Source organism: Calliphora vicina, chromosome 3, assembly GCF_958450345.1.
Source record: "Calliphora vicina chromosome 3, idCalVici1.1, whole genome shotgun sequence".
NCBI classification, from domain to species: Eukaryota; Metazoa; Arthropoda; class Insecta; order Diptera; family Calliphoridae; genus Calliphora; species Calliphora vicina.
The window spans coordinates 24,717,466-24,739,484 of NC_088782.1; the positions used below are offsets into that span (position 1 = coordinate 24,717,466).

At 30.3% G+C, this 22,019-nt stretch overlaps 2 protein-coding genes across 5 annotated transcripts in view; both read left to right on the forward strand.

Moving 5' to 3' along the window:
* The first annotated feature begins 1,902 nt into the window (after positions 1-1,902).
* LOC135955355 (uncharacterized) lies at positions 1,903-8,725 on the forward strand. The gene is made up of 11 exons (XM_065505708.1): positions 1,903-1,996; positions 2,052-2,347; positions 2,420-2,731; positions 4,088-4,475; positions 4,549-5,322; positions 5,391-5,579; positions 5,880-6,041; positions 6,101-6,409; positions 7,329-8,124; positions 8,185-8,336; positions 8,417-8,725. The coding sequence occupies exons 1-11, from the start codon at positions 1,903-1,905 to the stop codon at positions 8,647-8,649; spliced, it is 3,705 nt and encodes a 1,234-aa protein (XP_065361780.1). The 3' UTR covers positions 8,650-8,725.
* Positions 8,726-12,966: 4,241 nt separating this feature from the next.
* Positions 12,967-22,019, forward strand: part of LOC135953730 (uncharacterized) — a 32,214-nt gene continuing 23,161 nt past the window's right edge. For 2 of the 4 annotated variants that reach the window (XM_065503708.1, XM_065503712.1), the window contains exon 1: positions 18,250-18,522. The gene's annotated coding sequence lies outside the window, so the exon portion shown is untranslated. Of the gene's footprint in view, positions 13,094-18,249; positions 18,523-22,019 lie in introns of those variants that run through there. The other 2 variants (XM_065503711.1, XM_065503710.1) reach the window with 2 other exon arrangements.

A 22,019-nucleotide genomic window follows, 5' to 3' on the forward strand; every position in this document is an offset into this window, starting at 1 on the left:
TGGAGATTTAATGGAAATGCTTTGATTTTATTATCAGCTAGATTTATGATCATCAAAGGTTCACAATGACTGAAGAGCTGTTCATCAAGACTGGTTAAACGATTTTTAACCAAAAAAAAAAAAAATGGCTCAATTTCCCAAATATGTGCGTCTATAACAGTTTAAAAGAGATACATATATAGATTTGGTTTAATAAAGTTAAACGGTGTTGTCATAGAATCCAATCATTGTCGAAATCGGTTTTGAAAACGACAAAAAAGGTACATTTTACTTATGAAATCCAAAGTAATTTTTGTTTAATCGATAAAGAATTTAATTCTAGATCCAATGTACTTTTTGTGTCGTTTTCAAAACCGATTCCGACAACGATTGGATTCTATGGCAACCACGATAGACTTTTTAGGAATTTAAATTTATAAATGTTTGATAAATTCATTAATTTATTAAAAAATCTACACAAAAGGGTGCCAAATTTGAGGTTATAAATTATATTGGCTTAAAAATACTCTTATTATTGACAAATTGAGTTTTATTAATACCAATGTAATGCAGAAATATGGAAATTAATAATATAATCACCCCTATCGCGAATCAATATTTCACATGAAATATTTTCCGTTTTCCTTTTTTCGATCATCAACTTTGTTCACGTGAAAAAATTCCCCTTGTTGTGAAATTTTTAGATGGAATTTTGTAAACAATAAACAGCTGTTACGAACAAAATCAACTATTGTGAATGTAAAGTTCATCGTGATATTCCCGATAGCAATTTTCCCTTCGAGGGAAATGAATATTTCATGGGAACAAAATTTCACATGTTATTGCCGTTAGGGGTGATTATGATGTTGGGCAGACGTTCGCTGTTTCCACAATATTTTGAACCACATTTTGCAAAGCATCTTTCACATCAGTTGTTTGTGGCTTCTTTACCCGGTCTTTCAAATGGTCTCACATGAAATTGGACATCACTAAATCAATAAATTACATGTTATAGTTTAGGAAGTCGTAAATTGTTTTCTGTTCAGGATTAATAGTTCTAGACCACGATGAAGTTGAGTATTTCTAGTTCACTACTGAATAAAAGTCTTTACGGAAATTCCTTATATTCGAAATGTAGTGTTCATTGGTTGATATGTTCCGTATTGACCTTAATGAAGAGAGGGAATCTGAACAGATTGCTAACTTCCCAGTTTTTCCTTTAACATATGAAATTGCTTCATGAATGGCTATAAGTTCGGCAGAATATATTGAACTATGAGTAGGAAGATTTAAAATTTTAATTATTTTGTTTTCTGTGATAATACAGAGGTATATTGTTGATATATCGGTTTTTGACCCATCAGTAAACTGGAAATTATAATACCTAAGTTCATTCTTAATCATTGTAAACATAACTTTGTATTGAGAAGAGTTTGTGTAGGATTTTGACCACTGATGTAGGTAAGTATTAATTGATGTTGGTTCGAATGAGGAGGATGGAAGTTGCTTCGGTTTATGCGTGAAATTAGTATTGAATTCAGAAAACAAAAGGTTCAAAAATTAATTTTATGGCCGAAATTTTCCTCTCCGTTCCAATGATTAATAATTTTAAAATTTTAAACAACAATTAGTAGCTTTCTAATTTAAAACATGAACTAAATATTCGAAATACATATATTGGTATTTACAAAATAAATATATAAACTTGATAATAATTAATTGTATCAAAAAAAACAAAATGTTATCAATAATGTTTTCTAATTTTAAGATAAAAATATCAATTATCTGGTATTTTATCTCAATTAAAAGAAAAAATAAGAAAAATTATTTACCTCCACTAAAGAAAAAATCATTCAAAGTTCGAATATATTAAGGAAAAGAAGTTTTTAAATCAAAGAACAAAAAAATATAAATTTTTCCAAAATGAAAAGCAATAAAATTATTAAACTAATTTTGTGGTTTTTATATGGAGCCACTATAATTTTAAAGTGTTTAGGGCAAAACACTGAAATAATAGGTAAATTCGAAATAATATTAAAATCTGCTTAATTTTAATCATGTATTTTAAATAGATTGCACAAATGAGGAATTGGTAACCTCTATATTTAATGAACCCATAGATTTAACTATGCCTGGCATAATAAAAACTTATGAAAATGTTACAATTAATGAGATTCTATCAACCACCAATAATGAATTTGAGCTTAATTACATTGATGCCCGTTTGGAGACGAACAATACGTATGGTACCAAAAATTTAATACTTTTCACCACCGAAAATTTCGAAAATTATGCCAAAGAACAAACGGCTAATAGAATTTCTTTGAAAATTAATTTAGGTTGTGGCATGGGCAAAGAGAGAGTTGTGGTAAGTTGTTTGAAAAAAATTGCATCATCTTTCTTGATAACATGTTTTCTCTATTCTCTATTTACAAATTAGATTTTCTTTCAACCTCTTAAAGAGGGCAACTATTTTAGTCCCTTGTTTTCTAAGGCAACTTATGAATTGATTATACCCACACCCATATTTGCTGGTTTTGATTTGACCGCTTTTCTAGAGATAACAGCCAAAGATGATGATCTGACACACAATCAAATTGCATTTACATCGAATGATTCATCACAGCATCACATTAGAGTTGGCACTAAGAATGTAACGAGTGCTGATAAGAAGACCTATTTTGCTAATTTAACTTTGGAAAAGATTTTGTTGGAATTGCCGCAAGCATTGCAGTTTGAAATTGTTGCAACGGTGAGTGAAATATTCCAGGATATTGTATATTTTTGTTAAAAAAAAACAAGTGGAAACCAATTTTAATTATTCAAAATAGGTGTTTTGTTTTCAAAATACAATTACACAGTGCAACACGAAAAAATATAACCATATACGGACCCCACTACGTGATAAAAGACCAAAACAAAAAAAAGATCCGTGTCTCCCAGTTTTGCCCAAAGTCATGCACTTTGCGGCAGATTTGCGGCCTCGGTGTCATTTTTGCAATAAAGTGATAATTTTCTAAGGCTCATATCTTGCAAACAGTTCGGAATTTTAATTTACTCTCTGAGGCAAAGTTGAAGCCCTTGTCATAAAGAACAAAAATTGTGAACATATTAAATAAAAAAAACTTCATCTTCAAGATCAAAATCGCAAAAAAACTTAAAAAAATTTAAAATAAATTTAGAAAAACATTTTTTTAAAGCTGCCTAAAAGTATGCTTTAGTTTATAATAATTTAATAGTTTATGGCCCAAAATACTTAATTCCTTTAGTTTTTTCTTACTAACTTATACTGACCTACCAAAACGTTGATAAGAATTATTTGTAGGAAGTTCATATGTTCTAGAAAGTTGTTTATTGAGATCTTAAGTATATTTTTGTAGTTGATTGTTTCCTTGAATTTTGAACGGTTTGCTACCTATGAACCTGAACAGGGGAAAAAAGGTAAAAAAATTAAATTTTTTAAAGTTTTTTGCGATTTTTATTTTGAAGATAAAGTTTTTTTGATTTTATATGTTCACAACTTTTGTTCTTTATGACAAGGGCTACAATTTTTCCTCAGAGAGTAAATCAAAATTCTGAACTGTTTGTAAGATATGAGCCTGAGAAAATGATCACTTTTTTGCAAAAATGACACCGAGGACCCAAAACTGCATAACTTTGTGCAAAACTGGGAGACACGGGTCGTTTTTTGGTCTGCTATCACATAGTGGTGTTATATTGTTATTTAACATATGAGGTAAATCCGAAATTTTGGTCAATTTCAATAAAAATATTTTTGAAATATTTGTTTGTATGTTTGCTAAAACTGTTAGCGTTAACCCCTCGAATTGTCAAGCCATCAATTTGATCTCTCAGCGAACAATTTCTTGTTCGCACATAAAATTGTCTCGTTTAGACACCCATTGTCAATGTTACGCAACTGTCCACACGAGGCAAAACTTATTATGGTTAAAAGTTGAAAATTTCAAGTTTCAAATTTAAAAAAAAAAAATACAAACGAAATGGATGGTATAAAAATATCAACAATCCCCAACCATAGTTTAAAGTCTCCTAAGAAGGTATAACAATAATGACAGGTATTTGACAAATATTTTTTTTCTTTCCTTAGGACAATGGAGATCCTCCTAAAAGTTCCAAGGCATCCGTAATAATACGTTCTGATCCCAATCGTAGTTTGCCACCTAAACCTAAATTTGCTCAAAAGCTCTATAAAGGTTTAATAAACCTTGACTTTACCATGGAACCCATTCTAATACAACTTGCTAATGGTACCTATACACCAGAGGTTGAATTTTCCCTGCAGGGAATTAATATTCAGGGTTTTAATTTAAGTGATAATAAAACTGGTTTAATAGAGATCACATGGAATCCAAACAATTTAAATAGAAGTGACATACTAAAGCACAGAACTTGGGAAATAGAATTGAAAGCTGAGCACAAAAATCTAGCAGAAGTGGAAAAGGCGAATGTAATGGTGGAATTGGCGGATTTTAAAAGTAAGTTTAAGTTTGATATTAATACTTTGTAGTCTATATAATAAATATTAATTCACCTCTTTCTATTTTACAGACTTTTTCCATTTCGTTAGCTCCTACTACGAAGGTGACATAGATGAATTGGGTGAATTACATATAACACCCATAATTTTCAATCCCTATACATACCAACCAGATATGCAATTTAACCTTCAAACTTTACACGATTTTTTCCACATGTCTATACAAAACTTTAGCATACAACTGCAATTAAATAACAATTTTACTTGGCAAGGCATTGATGACTTGGGCTATTTAAAGCTGACATTACAGGCGTCATGGGAAAATTTATCTGCCATGACGCATATCGTCATAAAATTGCCGCAAATAAAAAACGAAACGCCACAACAGATGTTTCAATTTGAAAAGCCTCTATATGTGGGTCAACTAAATGAAACATATGAATTGGATTTGGAAACAATAGTTTTACAAACAGATGTCAAAAATACCCAAGAAATTGAGTACAATTTGAGTGGCAATGACAGCCATTGGTTTTATATAATGCAAAATGAAACGAATTTACAAATTAAAACGATTTTGAATCTTTTACCGCCACAAGAAGTTCAATTGAATAAATCGTATTTATTGATCTTGCAGGCGACGCATAATGATCGCGAAACTTTTGCCAGTTTGGTGATAAATGTGCCTCAGCTTATTAAGCAGGGAAATAGTAAGATATTCTTAACTCCTTTAGTAAAGGGCAGAATTTTAATTAATAATTCTACGCAAAATCTTTCTATGGAAACTATTTTTGTGGCTACTGAGTTTTGGGAAAAATTTAATGATTTAAAATTTCGTTTAAGAGGAGGTATTTTAAATCTTCTGAATTATTTATTTTTAAGAATTTATTTAACAAACTTATGGTTTATTTTTTAGATCATTCTTTGCATTTTGATGTTATGGAAAATTTGACAAATCATTCCATAGATATTAAGCTTAAAACTCCTTTATCTGCTAATATTTTGGAGTCCAAACAATATCTTAATTTGTCTTTACAAGCTTTGTTAACGGCACCAGATGGATTCAATGATACTTTAATGGTTTTCATTGAACTGCCAATAAAAGGTAAGGTTTAACAATAGGAAGTTTATTTATGGTGTTTGCTTTTTTGATTTGAAAAATTTGCCCTATTACAGGGTAACATTTTTGGATCAGTGTTCAGCATAAAGAGAATATATATTATCATACCATGTAATTCACTTTCTCTCACTGTTGTAATGACAAGTTATTTATTGTGATTTTTGTTTCCTTATGAAATTACTTGTAAATAACCGATAATGTTCCGCCCCTAGTTGTTATGAATACCGACCTCTGATTTGGACACACTTTTCAATTGTTTTAATAATATTTCATATTTAATTCTAGTATGTCCCACACCCGTTACACCTCTACCCGATCCACCACAGTTTTCTAGCAGCAACTATGTATTTACCGCCTACACCAATCAAACCGGTATTTTGGGAATAGTAAATGCCTATAGTAACGATAGAAACGTCACTTTCCATTACGTTTTAAACGTACAAAATGGTAAGTTTCATTTTATTCCTTCCCATGACTTTAAAAATAAATTATTTAAATTATTGTAGATCTATTGGCCCAAAGACTTTCTATAAATCCCTTTACGGGAGAGATAGGTCTGTATGGCATCATTGAAGAAGGAAATTATCTCTTTAATATAACGGCCGAAAATATGGAGACTCGTGAGCGAGCAGTCGTCAAAGCTCTTTTAAAGGTGCAACCAAAAGAAGAGTGTAAGTTGTTTGAAGGAGTTGTGGTGGAGAAAACTTTAATGATACGTCATGTGGATGAAGAGAAGCCTTTTCATGGTCTTATGGATCTGAAATTTAATGAGAATTGCAGCTTTCATATTGTGGATATGTGGCCAAATGATAAGGGTGAGTAAGCAATAATAAAACAAGTATACTCTTCACCAAATTATACTTTAAAAAAACTTAAAAAAATAATTTCAAAATTGTTTTTAAAAATTTTTAAAAAAAATTTGTTTTTAAAAATTTGAAAAAAAATAGGTTTTCAAAATTATTTTTTAAAATTTTTTTTTTAAATTTATAAGTGAAAAAAATATTTTTCCCGATTTTGACCCTTTGTAGGACCAACTTACTATAGCTTTATATACATCGTTGCAATGGAATTTGAAATATCTATCATTAGATATATAGATATAGATCAAAAATAGTCCAAAAATCGAGGTTGTCTCGTTTTTTCTTTATATCTCAGTAATTTTCGATTTTAAATAGCAACCGAGCAGGAGTGTTTCCGATATATTGATGTATCAATATATATATTGATGTATTAATGGCAACCGGCTCGGTTGCTATTTAAAATCGACAAAATCGGCCCACAAATGGCTGATATATAAGGAAAAAACCGGGACAACCTCGATTTTTGGCCTATTTTTGATCTAAGTCATTAATATAGACAATATGGATATCTAATGATAGATATTTCAAAGTCCATTGCAACGATATATAAGGCTATAGTAAGTTGGACCTACAATGGGTCAAAATCGGGAAAATATTTTTAACCCGAATTTTTTTTCCAAATTTTTTTTTTTAAATTAAAAAGAAATTTGAAAAAACTTTTTTAAAAAAAATGAAAAAAAAAATTATTTTAAAGTATAATTTGGTAAAGGGTATATAAGACTCGACACAGCCGAATATGGCTCTCTTAGTGTTATAATTTTAACGTGTTGTGAATATTTGAAAAGTTGATCGCGGTCGGCTATGAAAGTCGACCACTGCTCTATGGTAAATGTTTGGGTTTATATGGTGTATTTACTTTTCTCCCTTCTTGCAGAATATGTTCATGTCAACTACATTTTCAATATGTTAGATGCCATTGCAATCGATAGAGAAGATGAGATTTTCCAAAATATGACCGAACCACAAGTTATGGTTAAACTAAGATTAAAATGTGACACAGAAATTGAACAAGGAAACCTTACAATAGATATACCAAAACCCATGGAAAATCGTGCTACACAAATAACATTAACCGACGACATACCCTATTCCCCCGACATAATGTGGCTTTATATAAAAATCGATGATATTAACGATAATCCTCCAGAATTCATAGGATTACCACTTTATTTGGGTTACCCATCGGGTAATGCTGCTTTGGATATTTATCCCGAATATTTAACCAAAATACAGGTTTTTGATAAAGATTTGGATTTTAATGCTAAAATCAAATTTAGCATGAGATATAATGCTTATTTTGACATTGAACCAAAAACGGGTAAAATATATCCCAAGGATAAAGTTCTAAGCAAAGATCAACAAACGGAATTAATTGTATTGGCTACTGATCAGTATGGTGAAGGTTTAATGTCCGGTACGGTGGTAGTGGTAAAAGCTTTGAGTCCAGACTTTTATAGTTTGGTAACACTGAAAGAGAATTCTACTAAAACAAAAAAAGAATTGGAACATGAATTAAGTCAACAAACTGGTTTCAAGATAAATGTTATCAAAATGTCCTATGTGCCTCAAGTAACAAAACAGAGATCGTTTACTAATCAAAGTATAAGCTGTAAAGCCTGGATTTATGGCTACCACAGGCATCAGCTGGTGCCTTACAAAGATCTGCAAGAGTAAATTAATATTTCAAATAAACTAATTCCCTTTTAACACCAAAATTTTAAACATTTCAGACAAATCCTGGTAAAAAATCCCGAGGTTAATATAGTAAATATGGAATCTTATGAACAGGCAGCTTTGCATTCCAAAACAAAACATGACAACTCTAATCTGGGTTATTTAATTGTCACAATTCTACTCTCACTGATTAGTGCAGCTTCCCTAAGTAAGTATTAGTATTTATTCTTTTCTTTCTTTCTTTATGATCCTAATTGTTCGCCCAAAATATTTAATTTCTTTTATTAGTCTTTATTGTCTGGCACTTTTGTTACAAACCCACACTGAATACTAAATCTGATACAAAGACTTCATCCAGCTCTAATGGAAATGGTCAACAACAAATCTCTGCAGAATGTTCTCATGGATTTGATAATGCTGTAGATTGTATGGAGTGTAATAATCATAATGAGGAGAATCATCATGTCAAGTTCAGTGATCTTGTTGAAAATGTCATTGTTGAAGAATCTCAATCAAAATGATGATAATAAATAGTAGAATAAGTGAGATAGAGAGAAAGTGTAATTAAATAAAAATTAAGTGTTTTTAAATTGGAAATTCTTTTTTAATGTTTATGAATATAATAATGTTTATAATAAATCAAAAAAATTAATAAATAAAAAACAAGTGAGAATTTTAATAGACAGTGATTTCATATGAAAGCCTAGAATTAAATAAATGTTTTTTTAAACTGATTTTCTAAATTTTTATCATGATATACTTCAAAATGGTTGTCTAAATTATAAATTATCAGGTATAGTCTCCATTTATTTGTATTATTGCTTCGTTATGATAAAATTATTAGTGCTTTTGCTTAGACAACTTTGTCATGACAACAAATGTCATTTATTGTTATGATGAATATTTGTCAAGTCCTATTTTATAGCAATTCAAACACAGATTGGTCAAGAACTCTCTGAGTTAGAGGGGGTCAAAATTTATTACCTATTATTATCTATTGACCTTAGCAAAATGTGTCCCAAATAGTTCAAACTTTCGAAAAAATTTTTTAAATTTTTTTTCCAAAATCAAAATTTTTTTTTCAAAATGTGCCCAGTTTTTGCTCAAAAGAAAGCTTAGGTCTCTTCCTTTAAGAGCTTTTTGGAATTTGAGTGTGATATAAATAAAAATAAATGTTTTGTAACTCAAGACATACAATTTTTTAAACTTTTGTACAATATAAATTTATTCAAAGTATTGAGGCCAAAAATTAATCACTCTGTTCCAATGTGAGGAGAGATCGTACAGCATCGATCAAAACATATAGTAGTCGGATAGATCACGGTTTGGACTATAAAACGGGTGTGTCAAAACTTCCCAACCACTTCATTCTAAATACTTTTTAGCAGGTATTGCAACATGTGGCCGAGCGTTGTCATGATGGAATATTACGGTTTCATGACTGCACGCATATTCTGGTCGTTTTTCGGCCAATGTTACCTTCTAACGAATCAGTTGCGTTCGGTACAGGTTCCCTGAGATGGTCTGGTCAAATAGATAGGATGCTTTTGCTCCCACCAAATATAGAGCATTACCTAAGCGCAACGGATATTTGGCTTTGTTGTCGATTCGGTTGGTTGACCGGATTTCACATACGATCTCTTATGCTTAGGGTTATCGTAATGGTTCCATTTTACATGGCAAAACGTTTTGAAATTGCAGCTTTAGTAGTTTTACAACAATCTTGGTCTTCAAACTTTTTAGGAAGGCCTGGGCGATCTTTGTCTTCCGTGTTAAAATCAGCACAAACAATCACCGATGAAACACATCGGTACAATCGGCACTTTTTTTATTAAAGAAGTAAAGCAAAACTTCCCGCATATGACGCTTTGTTGGTACAAAATTCGACATTTTCGAAGCAAAAAAACTTTGTTGTTTACACTATAATGTTCTATAACCAAGTGAGAATAAATGGCAGATATGTAGCCTTCAAAATGACATTAAAGTTATTAAAAAAAACTGCATTAAGTAAGAGAGCTATATTCGGCTGTGCCGAATCTTATATACCCTTCACCAAATAATACTTCAAAATACAAATTTTAAATATTTTTAGATAAACAAAATTAATTTTTTTTTTTTTTTGATTTTTTGGAAAAAAATGTTTTCGAATTGTTATTTAAAATGTTAACCATTGTAGGTCCTACTTACTATGGTCTTATATACGTCGATGCAAATATCTATCATTAGATATCCATATTGTCTTATTAATGACTTAGTAATCCAAATATAGGTAACAAATCGAGACATTTGTGACCGATTTTGCTGATTTTAAATAGGAAACTTCTCGAAACCATATCTGCCAAAATTATTGAAGATTTGGATCCCGAAGAATCTGGGGTCTTCAGAAAATTGATTTCAACAGACAGATGGACATGGCTTAATCTACTCCGCTATCTATAAGGATCCAGAATATATATTCTTTATAGGGTCGGAAAATTATATTGTGGAAATTAAAAACGGAATGACAAACTCACGAAGGTGAAGGAAGGGTATAAAAAGATACGCCATCTATTGTAAATCCCGAATTTTTAAGTCGTACACCCAACTACATATAAATATTTGACAAGTATTTGTGATCACAAGTTGAGAACGTTTTCACAAGTTAGAGTTTATTTACAAAGTTATTAACGTCTAACTTTTTTTTATTGAATTTCCCTGCTATAAACCAACATTTGGTCAGAGATTTTAGAGAACCACCCTAATTCTGTGTTATAACTACACAAATACACTTATTCACCCTTTCAACTGATCGCATTTCCATTGATCGTTTTACTTTTCTATTGAGTAACTGATAGGGTATTCAATTAATCGGGTTTCTGGTTTAATCGGTTAATCGAGCAAACAATTAATCGGGGTTTAGATTTATTCGGTTAATAATCGGTTAATTTAAAATTATTCGATTAACCGAATAATTTTTATTTTAATTTTAAATTGAAAATACAACAACGAATTTTGTGTACAAATACATAAAAAACAAAACAAAACAATTCATCCAAAAAATAGCAAATATGGTATTTGAGATCCTTTTTGTATACACATGTGAGTTTTTTTAGGGTTTTATTGAAAACTTCAGAAATAATCATTTAAAAAAACAATATAATTTAAATGATTTCCTTTAAAACTATTTTTTCTTTAGATTTAATAAAACTTGACTTGGAAAAAATTCTCTCGCTGATGTATTGTTGAAGAAATCGAAATCATGATAAAGAATATCCAATATATCAGTTCTTTTTTTAGTTATACCATTGGAATCCTTTTTGGATTGTGTTAGATATTGAATACATTTAATAGTTTCGCAAAGTTCTGATAAAATACTCTTTTCCAAAAAAATTTCGTATATACATGTAAATACAATCAAAGTTTCAAATACATGTAAATTAATTAATTGAAATTTGTTTCTTCATTGATACGGAAAAATAAATACAAAAAAATATGTTAAAGTGCAAAAAAAGCAATTTCGGTTAATCGGTTAATCGACACAAATTAATCGTTTTATTTGTTATTCGAAAATCGGCAATTTTAAATTATTCGAACAGTTAACCGTCAAAAATTAATCGGTTAACCGATTAACGGTTAATCGATTGAATACCCTAGTAACTGACTATGTAGTCATAACTTTAAAACAAAAAAAAACTACAATCAAATCCAACTAAATATATTTATCAATTCTAATTTGTTTATAAGTGTGAAGAAGAAATAAACAAAAATAACAATTAATTTTTTTTAAAAATGGGTTACTGACGTTCATGTACTGCAGTACGTACATGAACATAATTGTATATAGAAATAAAATACATGCTTACTATGTATGTAGATACATTTATAGACCGCAGACCACAGGTGAGTAGTGGTTAGTTTAGTACAAATTTAGAAATGAAACTATATTAATAAATTTAGGTTTTAGCCGCCTTTGTTATACACTTCATTAAGCCAAATGGAAATCTTAGGAGACCGTTTCATATAAAACTGATAAAGACTTGACTTTCTCATTAAGTTGTGTAGGGATCGAATAACCAATTTCCCATATAACTATTTTTGTAAGTATTTAGACAAAAAATTCTAGATGTTACGAATGATATGATCGTTACATGTCTACCACCATCAATCATAGTGGATAATATACAATTACATAAGAAAGTATGTGTAAATTTAACCAGAATTTAAAAATAATTCCAAAACAATGACTAAACCTTTATGCAGACTACAAACAAACTACACTCTATATTACATACGAAAAGTACATTACCAGAATTTCAAACTTTATCTTATCAGTTTTTAAAAAAAAATATTTATTTTTTTAAACAATTTTTCCAAAGATAAGAAAGAACCTCAAGTTAATTGCAATTCCAAAAACAAAACAAAACTGAACGTCTGTCTAATGCAGTGGTAGGCACAAAGTGAACATGCCAAATTAGAATTTTGTATCGTAAAGTTGTCTAAAACAAAATGTCCGATAATATTTTAGATGCACAACCTAGATTTTGTTTCATATTTAATAATTTTACATTCACATTTACATCTGTTGAAGCGTTCGGCCCCTGGTGGCTACGAAAGCCGACCACTGATCTAATGGGTGGCAAAGGCGAGGTAAAACAAACAAACCCGTTAAAAACACACAGAGCAGTGAATTGTAATAAGAGTGAGTATATTCTGAAGTACCTATGTACATTTATTGCGAGTAATTTAAAAATAAAATAATAACAATAATTTCAAGTTAAACATTAATTTATAATTTGTTTTTCAAACAGTTTTAAAGTGAAACGTTTAGAAGTGAGAAGTAACAAACGTAAAATCAGAGCAAATTAGTATAAAAACAACGTCTTTAACTTTTAATAATAACTTTTTTATAAAGCATGTAAATTGTTAATTATTTCTACAATTAAAGTAATTAACAGTATAAACAATATTGCAAATATTTCTTAATATGTAAGTATGTTTATAAAAAAAACTAAAATTAACAAAAATTATAAAAAAAAAACTAGCAATAATTTAAGCGATTTGTGGTGGCTTTAGCAAACGCAATCAGTAATTTAGTGATTTTTTTTATTTTTTGGTTTTTTAAATTAATAATTTTTTTTTTTTTTTTGACTGACAATTCACTTTTTGTCTTTCTGTTGCTTTTTGATTAAATAAAGTAGAAATAAAGTTTTTCGGTAATTTGTTTGTCTGCGATTTTGTAATAAATTCGTTTTATCCAGTGCACAGTGGGTTTGAAACAAAATATTTTGGAAAAAAAAATTTGTCATTTCTAACTAGCTTAACTTATGAAACATGAAATTTCGTATAGCCGTAGCAGAGGCATATTCGAGATTACATTTTAAAGACGGAGCCCACCTCTAAGGAATGGCGCTGACATTCAACATTTTTAAATGTTTCAGAATTATTGTGGTTTGTTTAATAAAGATTTTAACATATTCTTAAAGCCCACGATTAGGCCTACAAAAACATGCATGTGTGAGCTACTTTTCGCTTATAGTTAGAGAGTTAAACGCATTAAAATTTTCACCATATAATGGACCTATTTTTCACAGTATCTTATACAATTCATATGAAACTATTTTCAAAGCAAAATCTTGTAGCAATTTTAAATTTCAAAATTGAGAAAATGTTCAATTTGTTTTTTTTTTTTGCCTGACAAATCGCTATTATTCCTTGCTTCCTTCGTAAGGAACTAATATTGGTTGTATTTTTGCTTCGAAAATGTTGAATTTTTTGCCTACAAATCGTCACATGCGGGAAGTTTTGCTTTACTTCTTTAATTTGAAAAAAAGTCTCGCTGAAGCACGCCGATTGCTTACCAAAGCTTATGGTGAATGTGTTCCATCGGTTTCAATGTGCGCAAGATGGTTTGTGAGGTTCATAAGCCGAATCGATCCAATTATCCATGGCGCTAAGGTAAAGCACTGTATTAAGTGGGTCGGTCCTATTTATTATGGGCTGCTAAAATCTGGCCATCACAGGGAACCTGTACCGAACGCAACTGATTCGTTTGAAGCGAGCATTGGCCAAAAAACGTCCAGAATATGCTATCAGACATGAAATCGAAATATTCCATCATGGCAACGCTAGGCGTTGCACTACCTGTTAAAAACTATTTAGAAAGAATTGGTTTGGAAGTTTAGCCCCATCCGCTTTATAGTCCAGACCTTGCCCCGACCGACTACTATTTGTTTCGATCGATGCAAAACGCTTTCTCTGGGATACGCTTCACTTCAGAACAGAGCATCCGAAATTAGCTTGATTCGTTCTTGGCCTCATAAGATAAGCACTTCTTTTGGCTCGGTATTCATATGTTGCCAGAAAGATGGTATGATTTTTTCCCAATACTTTGAATTTATATTAAGGGTATTCATTTCCAAAAAGGAAAAATTACACTCTGATTTTTTTACACGTTTACACAACAAAAGCATGAACTAAATTCCACAAAAAAAATAAATTTTTTGAATTTTTTGTTCTTGTATTTGTTGTGTAAAAGTGTAAAAAAATCAAAGTGTAATTTTCCATTGTTTTGAAATGAATACCCTCATTGTACAACAGTTTCTAAATAAAAGTTGTTTTGCGGAAAAAAAAATACTTCACTCAAATAAAGGCACCATCAATTTCGATGGTAAAAACGTGGTTTAGTGAATTTCGAACGTCCTGGACGCCCAGTTGAGGTATCTACACCCGAAACTATTGAAACAAATCACGATATGGTGATTGAAAGTGCGAGAGATTGTGGAAGCCATAGTCATCTCATATGGCACAGTGGTTTCAATTTTGAATGATCAGCTGGGAATGCGAAAGCTGGGTGTCGCGTTTCGTAACTGTGGACAAAACGTGGATTTACCACAATACACCAGAGGCCAAAGTCAAAAAGGTTTCTCGGGGTAAATCGGTCATCATATGCCTATTTTGATTAATCTTATTTCTTGATAGGCATAAAAAAATTGGAGAAATGTTGGTCAAACAGTAAAGAGCTAAAAGGAAACTGTGTTGCAAATTAAAATGATTTGTTATACAAAAACCTGTGATTCATTCCAAAAGTCAAGGATTATTTTTTTTTAAAAAAAAACAAGCTGCGAAGGGTTTTGCTTGTCTGCAGATACACCCAGAGTTTCCGGCGGGAATTGAACCCGCAACCCCCAGATTGGTACTTCAGCACACTATCGCCTAGTCTATCCGCCCTCGTATTATCAAACACATTTCTAAAACTTTCTGCAATTTTAGATTTTATAGAAAATTTTTTGATGAATAAAGTTTTCGACGAAACTCTTGCTTGTTTAATGTTAATGAAAAATTTAATGTCAAATAATAGATTTCTGCAAAGGGTATTTACACTTATACACTTCTTTCCGTAGTTTATATTAATTTTCTGAAAGTGATTGTTTTAAACAAAACAGTCACGAAGTTTTAATAAAATTCGTTCTTGAAGAAAAAAACTTCTTAAATTAAAATTCAGCCATTAAATTGTTATAAACTCTCAAAAACAATCATTAAATTCTCTTTAACAAAATTCAATCATTATACTCATACAAATCGCCAAAAATTTAATACAAACTTTACATTACAGCAGTCAGTCCAGTCCGCACTGCCCGCCGCCTCTTCACCCTAAAACAACAGCAAGTCTTTGATGTTTCAACATCGTCCAATAACGGCATATAGTGTAATAATGATTAGTGTTACAACAACACCACATCTAACAATAACAACAATAGCAACAATACATTATTATGTATTAATAATGATGTTTATAAAAAAAAAGTGTTGTTGTAATAAATGTACAGATAGAAATGTATGTGCTGTGGTGTGTGTAATTGCAGTTTGCATTTGTTTTGGAGAGTTAGTTCAAGTGTGAACAAAATAAAGCTTCTACTATTGTTGTTGTTGTTGCTATTGCTGTAATGTGTGTTCTTATAAATCAGTCAGTTTTCTTCGATTAACTCAATTTAAGCGATATGAAAAAAACATATTCGTAAATATATACAGATTTATATGTTTATATGTTTGTCAGTTTGTTTGTTCAAGAGTAGAGTGAGTGAGTTAGTCAGTCAATCATCTGGTCGATTGAAATAATAAATGTGCATGTCTTCTTTATCGTATCGTATGGTTGTTGTTGCTGTAGCTGTTCTTTAGCATTATTTTGTTGTTAATTTTCAATACTCACAACAAACACTTCCAGTCTACGTAAATTGAAAATTGTACTACAATTTTGTGTAGAATATAGAAGAGAGCCGGTCGTGAGTGCAAATCAACAAATTTAAATGTTCGTCACAGTGGGACTAAATATAAATTTTAAATATAATTAAAATTTTATTGTTTTAATATGTATCATAATAAATATAAAGAGTGAACAAAAAAAAATTTCTTTTGCTTCATTGCGATCTGCAACTTTCTGAGCACCAAAGATTCTTCGAAAGAGTTGCATATTTAATGGCTTTGGTAACAGTGTGACTTTTGCTATTTTTTTGAAAAAAATTTAAAAATTTTTAAATATTTTTCACGTAATTTTTTTCTGTGACCATTTTGACCGATTTGATGATTTAGAAAAGATAATATCTGACATATTTTTAAAAGCTAACTTGATTAAAACAATTATAATTTGTTGGACGAAGGTTAATTTCCATTGGAGCTATTCTAATATTGTACCGATTCTGTACACCCAGAGAAAAAACAACTTAACATCAATAACAAACATATTGAATCAATAAGAAACATTAATGAAAGTCTTAATGTAATGTTGAATATTTTTATTTCAATATGGAACAACATTAATTTAAAGTTGAAAATTATTGATTTATCGTATTTCAATATGGTTTTTCTATTATAATGAATAATGACGCGTTCTTGTTTTTAAGTTGCAGTTTTTCCCTGAGTGTATAATTTATTGGGTATATGACTTAAAAATGTCAAACTCCTTGGGAGCTACTCAAGCAGCAATTGCAAAAGGTTTATGAGAGGCAGGATTCATCCAAAAACAGAAATTGGATACCATACGAATTGAAGCTGATCGACCTTAAAAAACGATTTTGTATATTTGAAATGCTGCTTGAACACTATAAAAGAAAATCAGTTTTGCACCGAATCATTACTTGCGATGAAAAATGGATCTATACGATAACCCGAAGAGAAAGATATCGTATGTGAAGCCTGAAGCCAAATATCTATGGCGTTAAAGTAATGCTGTGTATTTGGTAGAACCAAAAGAGTCCTATCTATTATGATCAGCTGAAAATCAGCATATGGTGAAAGTATTCCACCGATTTCAATGTGCGAGAGATGGTTTGTTCGGTTCAGAGGTGGTGATTTTGACGCGGAAGACAAAGATGGCCCAGGCCAGCCAAAAAAGGTTTGACGACAAAGAATTGGAGGCATTACTCCACAAAGATTGTTGTCAAACTCAACAAGAGCATGCAAAATAATTGGGAGCTATTCAATCAGTAATTTCAAAATGTTTTCAAGCAGTAGGATTCATCCAAAAGCAGGGAAATTGTGTACTATACGAATTGAAAGCTCGGAGACCTTGAAACACGATTTTGTATGTCTGAAATGGTGTTTGAATGCTATAAAAGAAATTCACTTTTGCAGCGAATCATTACTTGCGATGAACATTGGATAACCCGAAGCATATGATATCGTATGTGAAGCCCGGCCAACCAGCCTGATCGACACCAAAGCTAAATATCCATGGCGCTAAGTTCCTAAAGGGTCCTATTTATTATGAGCTGCTGAAATTGACTTAGTAATCCAGATATAGATAAGAAATTGAGGTTGTCCGGTTTCCTTATACATATCTCAGCCGATTTTAAATAGCAACCGAGCCGGGTCTATATCCGATATCATTCCGAACGAATTGTTTGACAGCCTTAGTAGTGTAATTGTATGTAGGTTATTATCTGGACAACCATGCCCAACTATTTGCTTAGTTTTCCATTTGTTGATTGAGCAAATATAAATTCTATTACGAAACTAAGAATTTTTTCTTATCATTCTCCGTTTTCTTCGACCCACTGTACTGATAAATGTTATATTACTCTCACTCACAAACGAAGAGCTTTAATTTGTTGTTTTTTTTTCATTTTACTTTAAGTTTCTGCGGTTGTTACTTAAGATTCTTAGTTACGGTTTGACGCTTTACTGATCACCACCGCACAACGTTACGCAAAGCTTTCGAAAAACAACCTGCTCACTCGTAAATAAAATCGAGGATCCATACGTTTACTCATAGAACTGACAAGAAGCGTGTGCCATTCTTACGCGCTAATAGGAAACGAAAGAAAAGTAACCGAAAAACGTAATTTTAATATGCAAACAGTGTAAACACAGAGTGTAGTAGTAAAAGAAATACTTGTATTTAAAAGGAAAAAATAAAAAATGTAAGAAATAAATATGAAAAACATAATTGTGAAAATTTAAAAAAAAACAAATTTGTTAATTAAAAAAAAAGAAAACTTCCGTTTTAAATTATTATGAATATTTTTTAATATTTACATACATTTGTTTAAATATGAAAGCAAATATTTTTGCGGTTTTTAATTCGTAATCTTGTTAGTTTTAAATTTTAATAGAAAAACAAGATCCCACAAGTGATTATGTACTAAGTATATAAATAAATATACAATATAAGAAAAGTGTTTGATAATCTCACAATAAATAAAGTTTAATACTAATAAAAGCAACAACAAATTAACAAAAAAAAAATTAAATAAATAAAAACAATCAGCTATTATTTATTTCATTTGAGCCCAGAGAGATAACCAGACAAATAGTAGAGATACGGCTGGTGTTTTTCTCCATTTATGGGATCGATCTACTACTACATACTACTACTTGCAGCAAGTAATACGCATAAAGTTGCTGTTGGTTGGTTGGTTGATTGTGTGATTTGTGGGGCATTCTTAATGCGTGTCATATTAAAGTGCATGTGCATCAATTGCAGCATTAATCGCAAGACGCACTCACGTTGCAACAATCAATATTCCGTCTTAAATAGTGCAGTTAATTCTTTAACTACAGATTTCTTTTGTGTCTACAGTAAATTATTTCTTTTCATTTCATCCTCTTTTGTGTTTCAATGGACACTTGACATAATGTCGTTGAGTTTAAGCAGATGTGAAAAAGATTTAATGGGATTTCTTTTTTAAACATTTTGAAGACACCATAAAATTGCTTAATTTATTATTTTAAAAGATTTTTTTTTAACTTAAAAAATTAATGATTTCTTAAGTATTGAATCTGAATCATCAGTGAATGATTAATCGTAAATAAAAAATTTTAATATTGAATATTAAAAAACAAACAAAAAACAACAATAACAATATTTAATAAGATTTCTAAAAATGAATGACAACAAATGTATAAAAAAAAGTGTATTAATGAATAAAAAACAAACATTAATTAAATAAATCTTATAAACAATTCAAGTGTGATTAATAAATTCCATGATTTAATAGTACAGACATATTTTTTTTTATTTTATTTTTAAATAATTATATACAGCCATGTTTAGTACTTGAAATAATCTTGAAAATAACAAATGTATTTAAATTTATTTATTTGCAACCAACAATTAATTGCATAAATTAAAGAAATTTCAAAACAAATTTTAATTATTGTGACTTTAGCAAGATGGGGAAAAAGAGATGCTAAATCAGAAATTGTATAGAGTATGCAAATCAGAGATTTCTAGTCTTATATCACAGCTTTGAAATGTTTGTAATTTTAATTTGTAATAAAATTAATTTCCAGCTAAACTAAAATTGTTTTGTATAGCCGCAAGTGATTTTGCCTTATTTGTTTCGAATTTATTTTACATATTTTTAAAATCAGTTAACAAATTTTAAAGTATCAATTTAGCACTTGCCATAATCTAGTTATACAAAACACTAGTTACATATAAGGCCACCGGTATCCTATAAAGTTGTGCATTGAGTGTTTTTAATATAAGTTGGAAAAAATCTTTAGAGTCTAGCTGAAGCCTTCTTAAATATAAGAAATATAGAAAAGTCAAAGAATTCCCCATAAGTAACTGCTGAAATTAAGTAAATTTATGCTAAATCAGAAATTTTATAGAGAATTCAATGCCAGGTATTCTTCATTTATAATTAACTTGAAATCACGAGTTTGAAATTTCCCTATAATCTGTAAAAAAATAATTACCAGCCAGAGCTTCGAATTAATTAATTAAATGTAAGATTAATTCGCTGAAATCTTATTGGGTTTATGACTTAAAAATTAGGAATTTTTTCAAATTCTGGGTAAAACTCGGAAATTCTTTTTTTTATGAGTCCAGCCAACTGTAATAAAAAAGCTCCCTAAAGTATGCAGTACAAATTTAGATATTTTAGTTGCAAATAAATAAGAACAGGCTGGTGTGCGTTGGGTTGGTGTGCGATGGGTTGGAGAAACTTGAACTAATATTAGTAAATGCTACCGGGCGATCAACTAGTTCTAAATAGATTTTAAAAGGTATTGCAACAAGTGGCCGAGCGTTGTCATGAAGGAATTCATGGTTTCATGTCTGGCCGCATATTCTGGACTTTTTTAGCCGGTACAGGTTCTCTGTGATGGTCTAGTCAGATTTCAGCAGTACCCTTTTGCTCCCATCAATTGCAGAGAATTACCGTAGCGCCATAGATATTTGGATTTGGTGTCGGTTCGGCTGTTTGGCCGGGCTTCACATATGATCTCTTCACAAATGAAAGAATTTTTCATCGCAAGTAATGATTCGGTGCAAAAATGATTTTCTTTCGTATGGTATCCAATTTCCATGCTTTTGGATAAATTCTGCAGCTCGCAAAGGTTTTGAAATTGCTGCTTGTTGAGTTTGACAAAAATCTTCATGGAGTAATGCCTCCAATTTTTGGTCTTCAAACCTTTTTGGCTGGCCTGAGCGATCTTTGTCTTCTGTGTCAGAATCACCATTTATGAACAACTCGCACGTTGAAACCGATGGAACACTTTGGTGAGCAATCGGTGTGCTTCGGCGGCACTTTTTTTTAATTAAAAAAGTAAAGCAAAACTTCGCGCATATGACGCTTTGTTAGAGGGTTAATTGTTTACCGTTGCCGTTATTCTAATTTAAAATTATAAAAATGTAATTTTTGTTTTTCATAATTGTTTTTATCAAGGTTGGCTACAGATTCCACAATTTGTATTATTTCGGTAACGTTGGTTTTGGTCTGACTTTAATTATTACATTTTAACTTCTTAAAATTTAATCACCAAATTTGCTGAAAACAAGTAGCCAACCTTGGTTTATACTGAAAGCTATTTTTTTACGAAAAATCTACTAACAGAAAAAGTCGAGAAGTCGAATTTTGTTTTCTATAAATCTTACAATTGACTTTTTTTGGAAAAAACTCTAAGAATCGATTACGATTATACCAAAAAAACGAAAAATCGAAAAAAGCTATCGAATATCTAAAAAATTCATAAAGTCCAAAAAGTGAAAACTTCGATTTTTTTTAATTTAACAAAAGTCGAAGAGACGACTTACTAAAAGAACTCGATTTTTATTTTTGCTGTACAATTTTTTTCTCATTAATAAAATGGCAACATATATTTCTACATTAGAATAGGATAAATTAGCAAAAGTCGAAAAATTTAAAAACTTATTTATAAAAATGAATTACAAAATTAACTATTCAAAAATTAAAAAAAAACTATTAAAAATTTAGAAAGTAGATTTTTTATAATTTAACAAAAGCTGTAAAGACTGAAAGAAGTAGATTTGTCGAAAATTCGATTTAATTTCTATAAATCAAAGAATCGACTTTTTGCTGAAAAAATTGGAAATCGGTATTTTTGTCGAAAAAAGTCCATGAGTCAATTTTTTAGAAATTAGCAAAAGTCAAAAAGTCGGTTGTTCAAA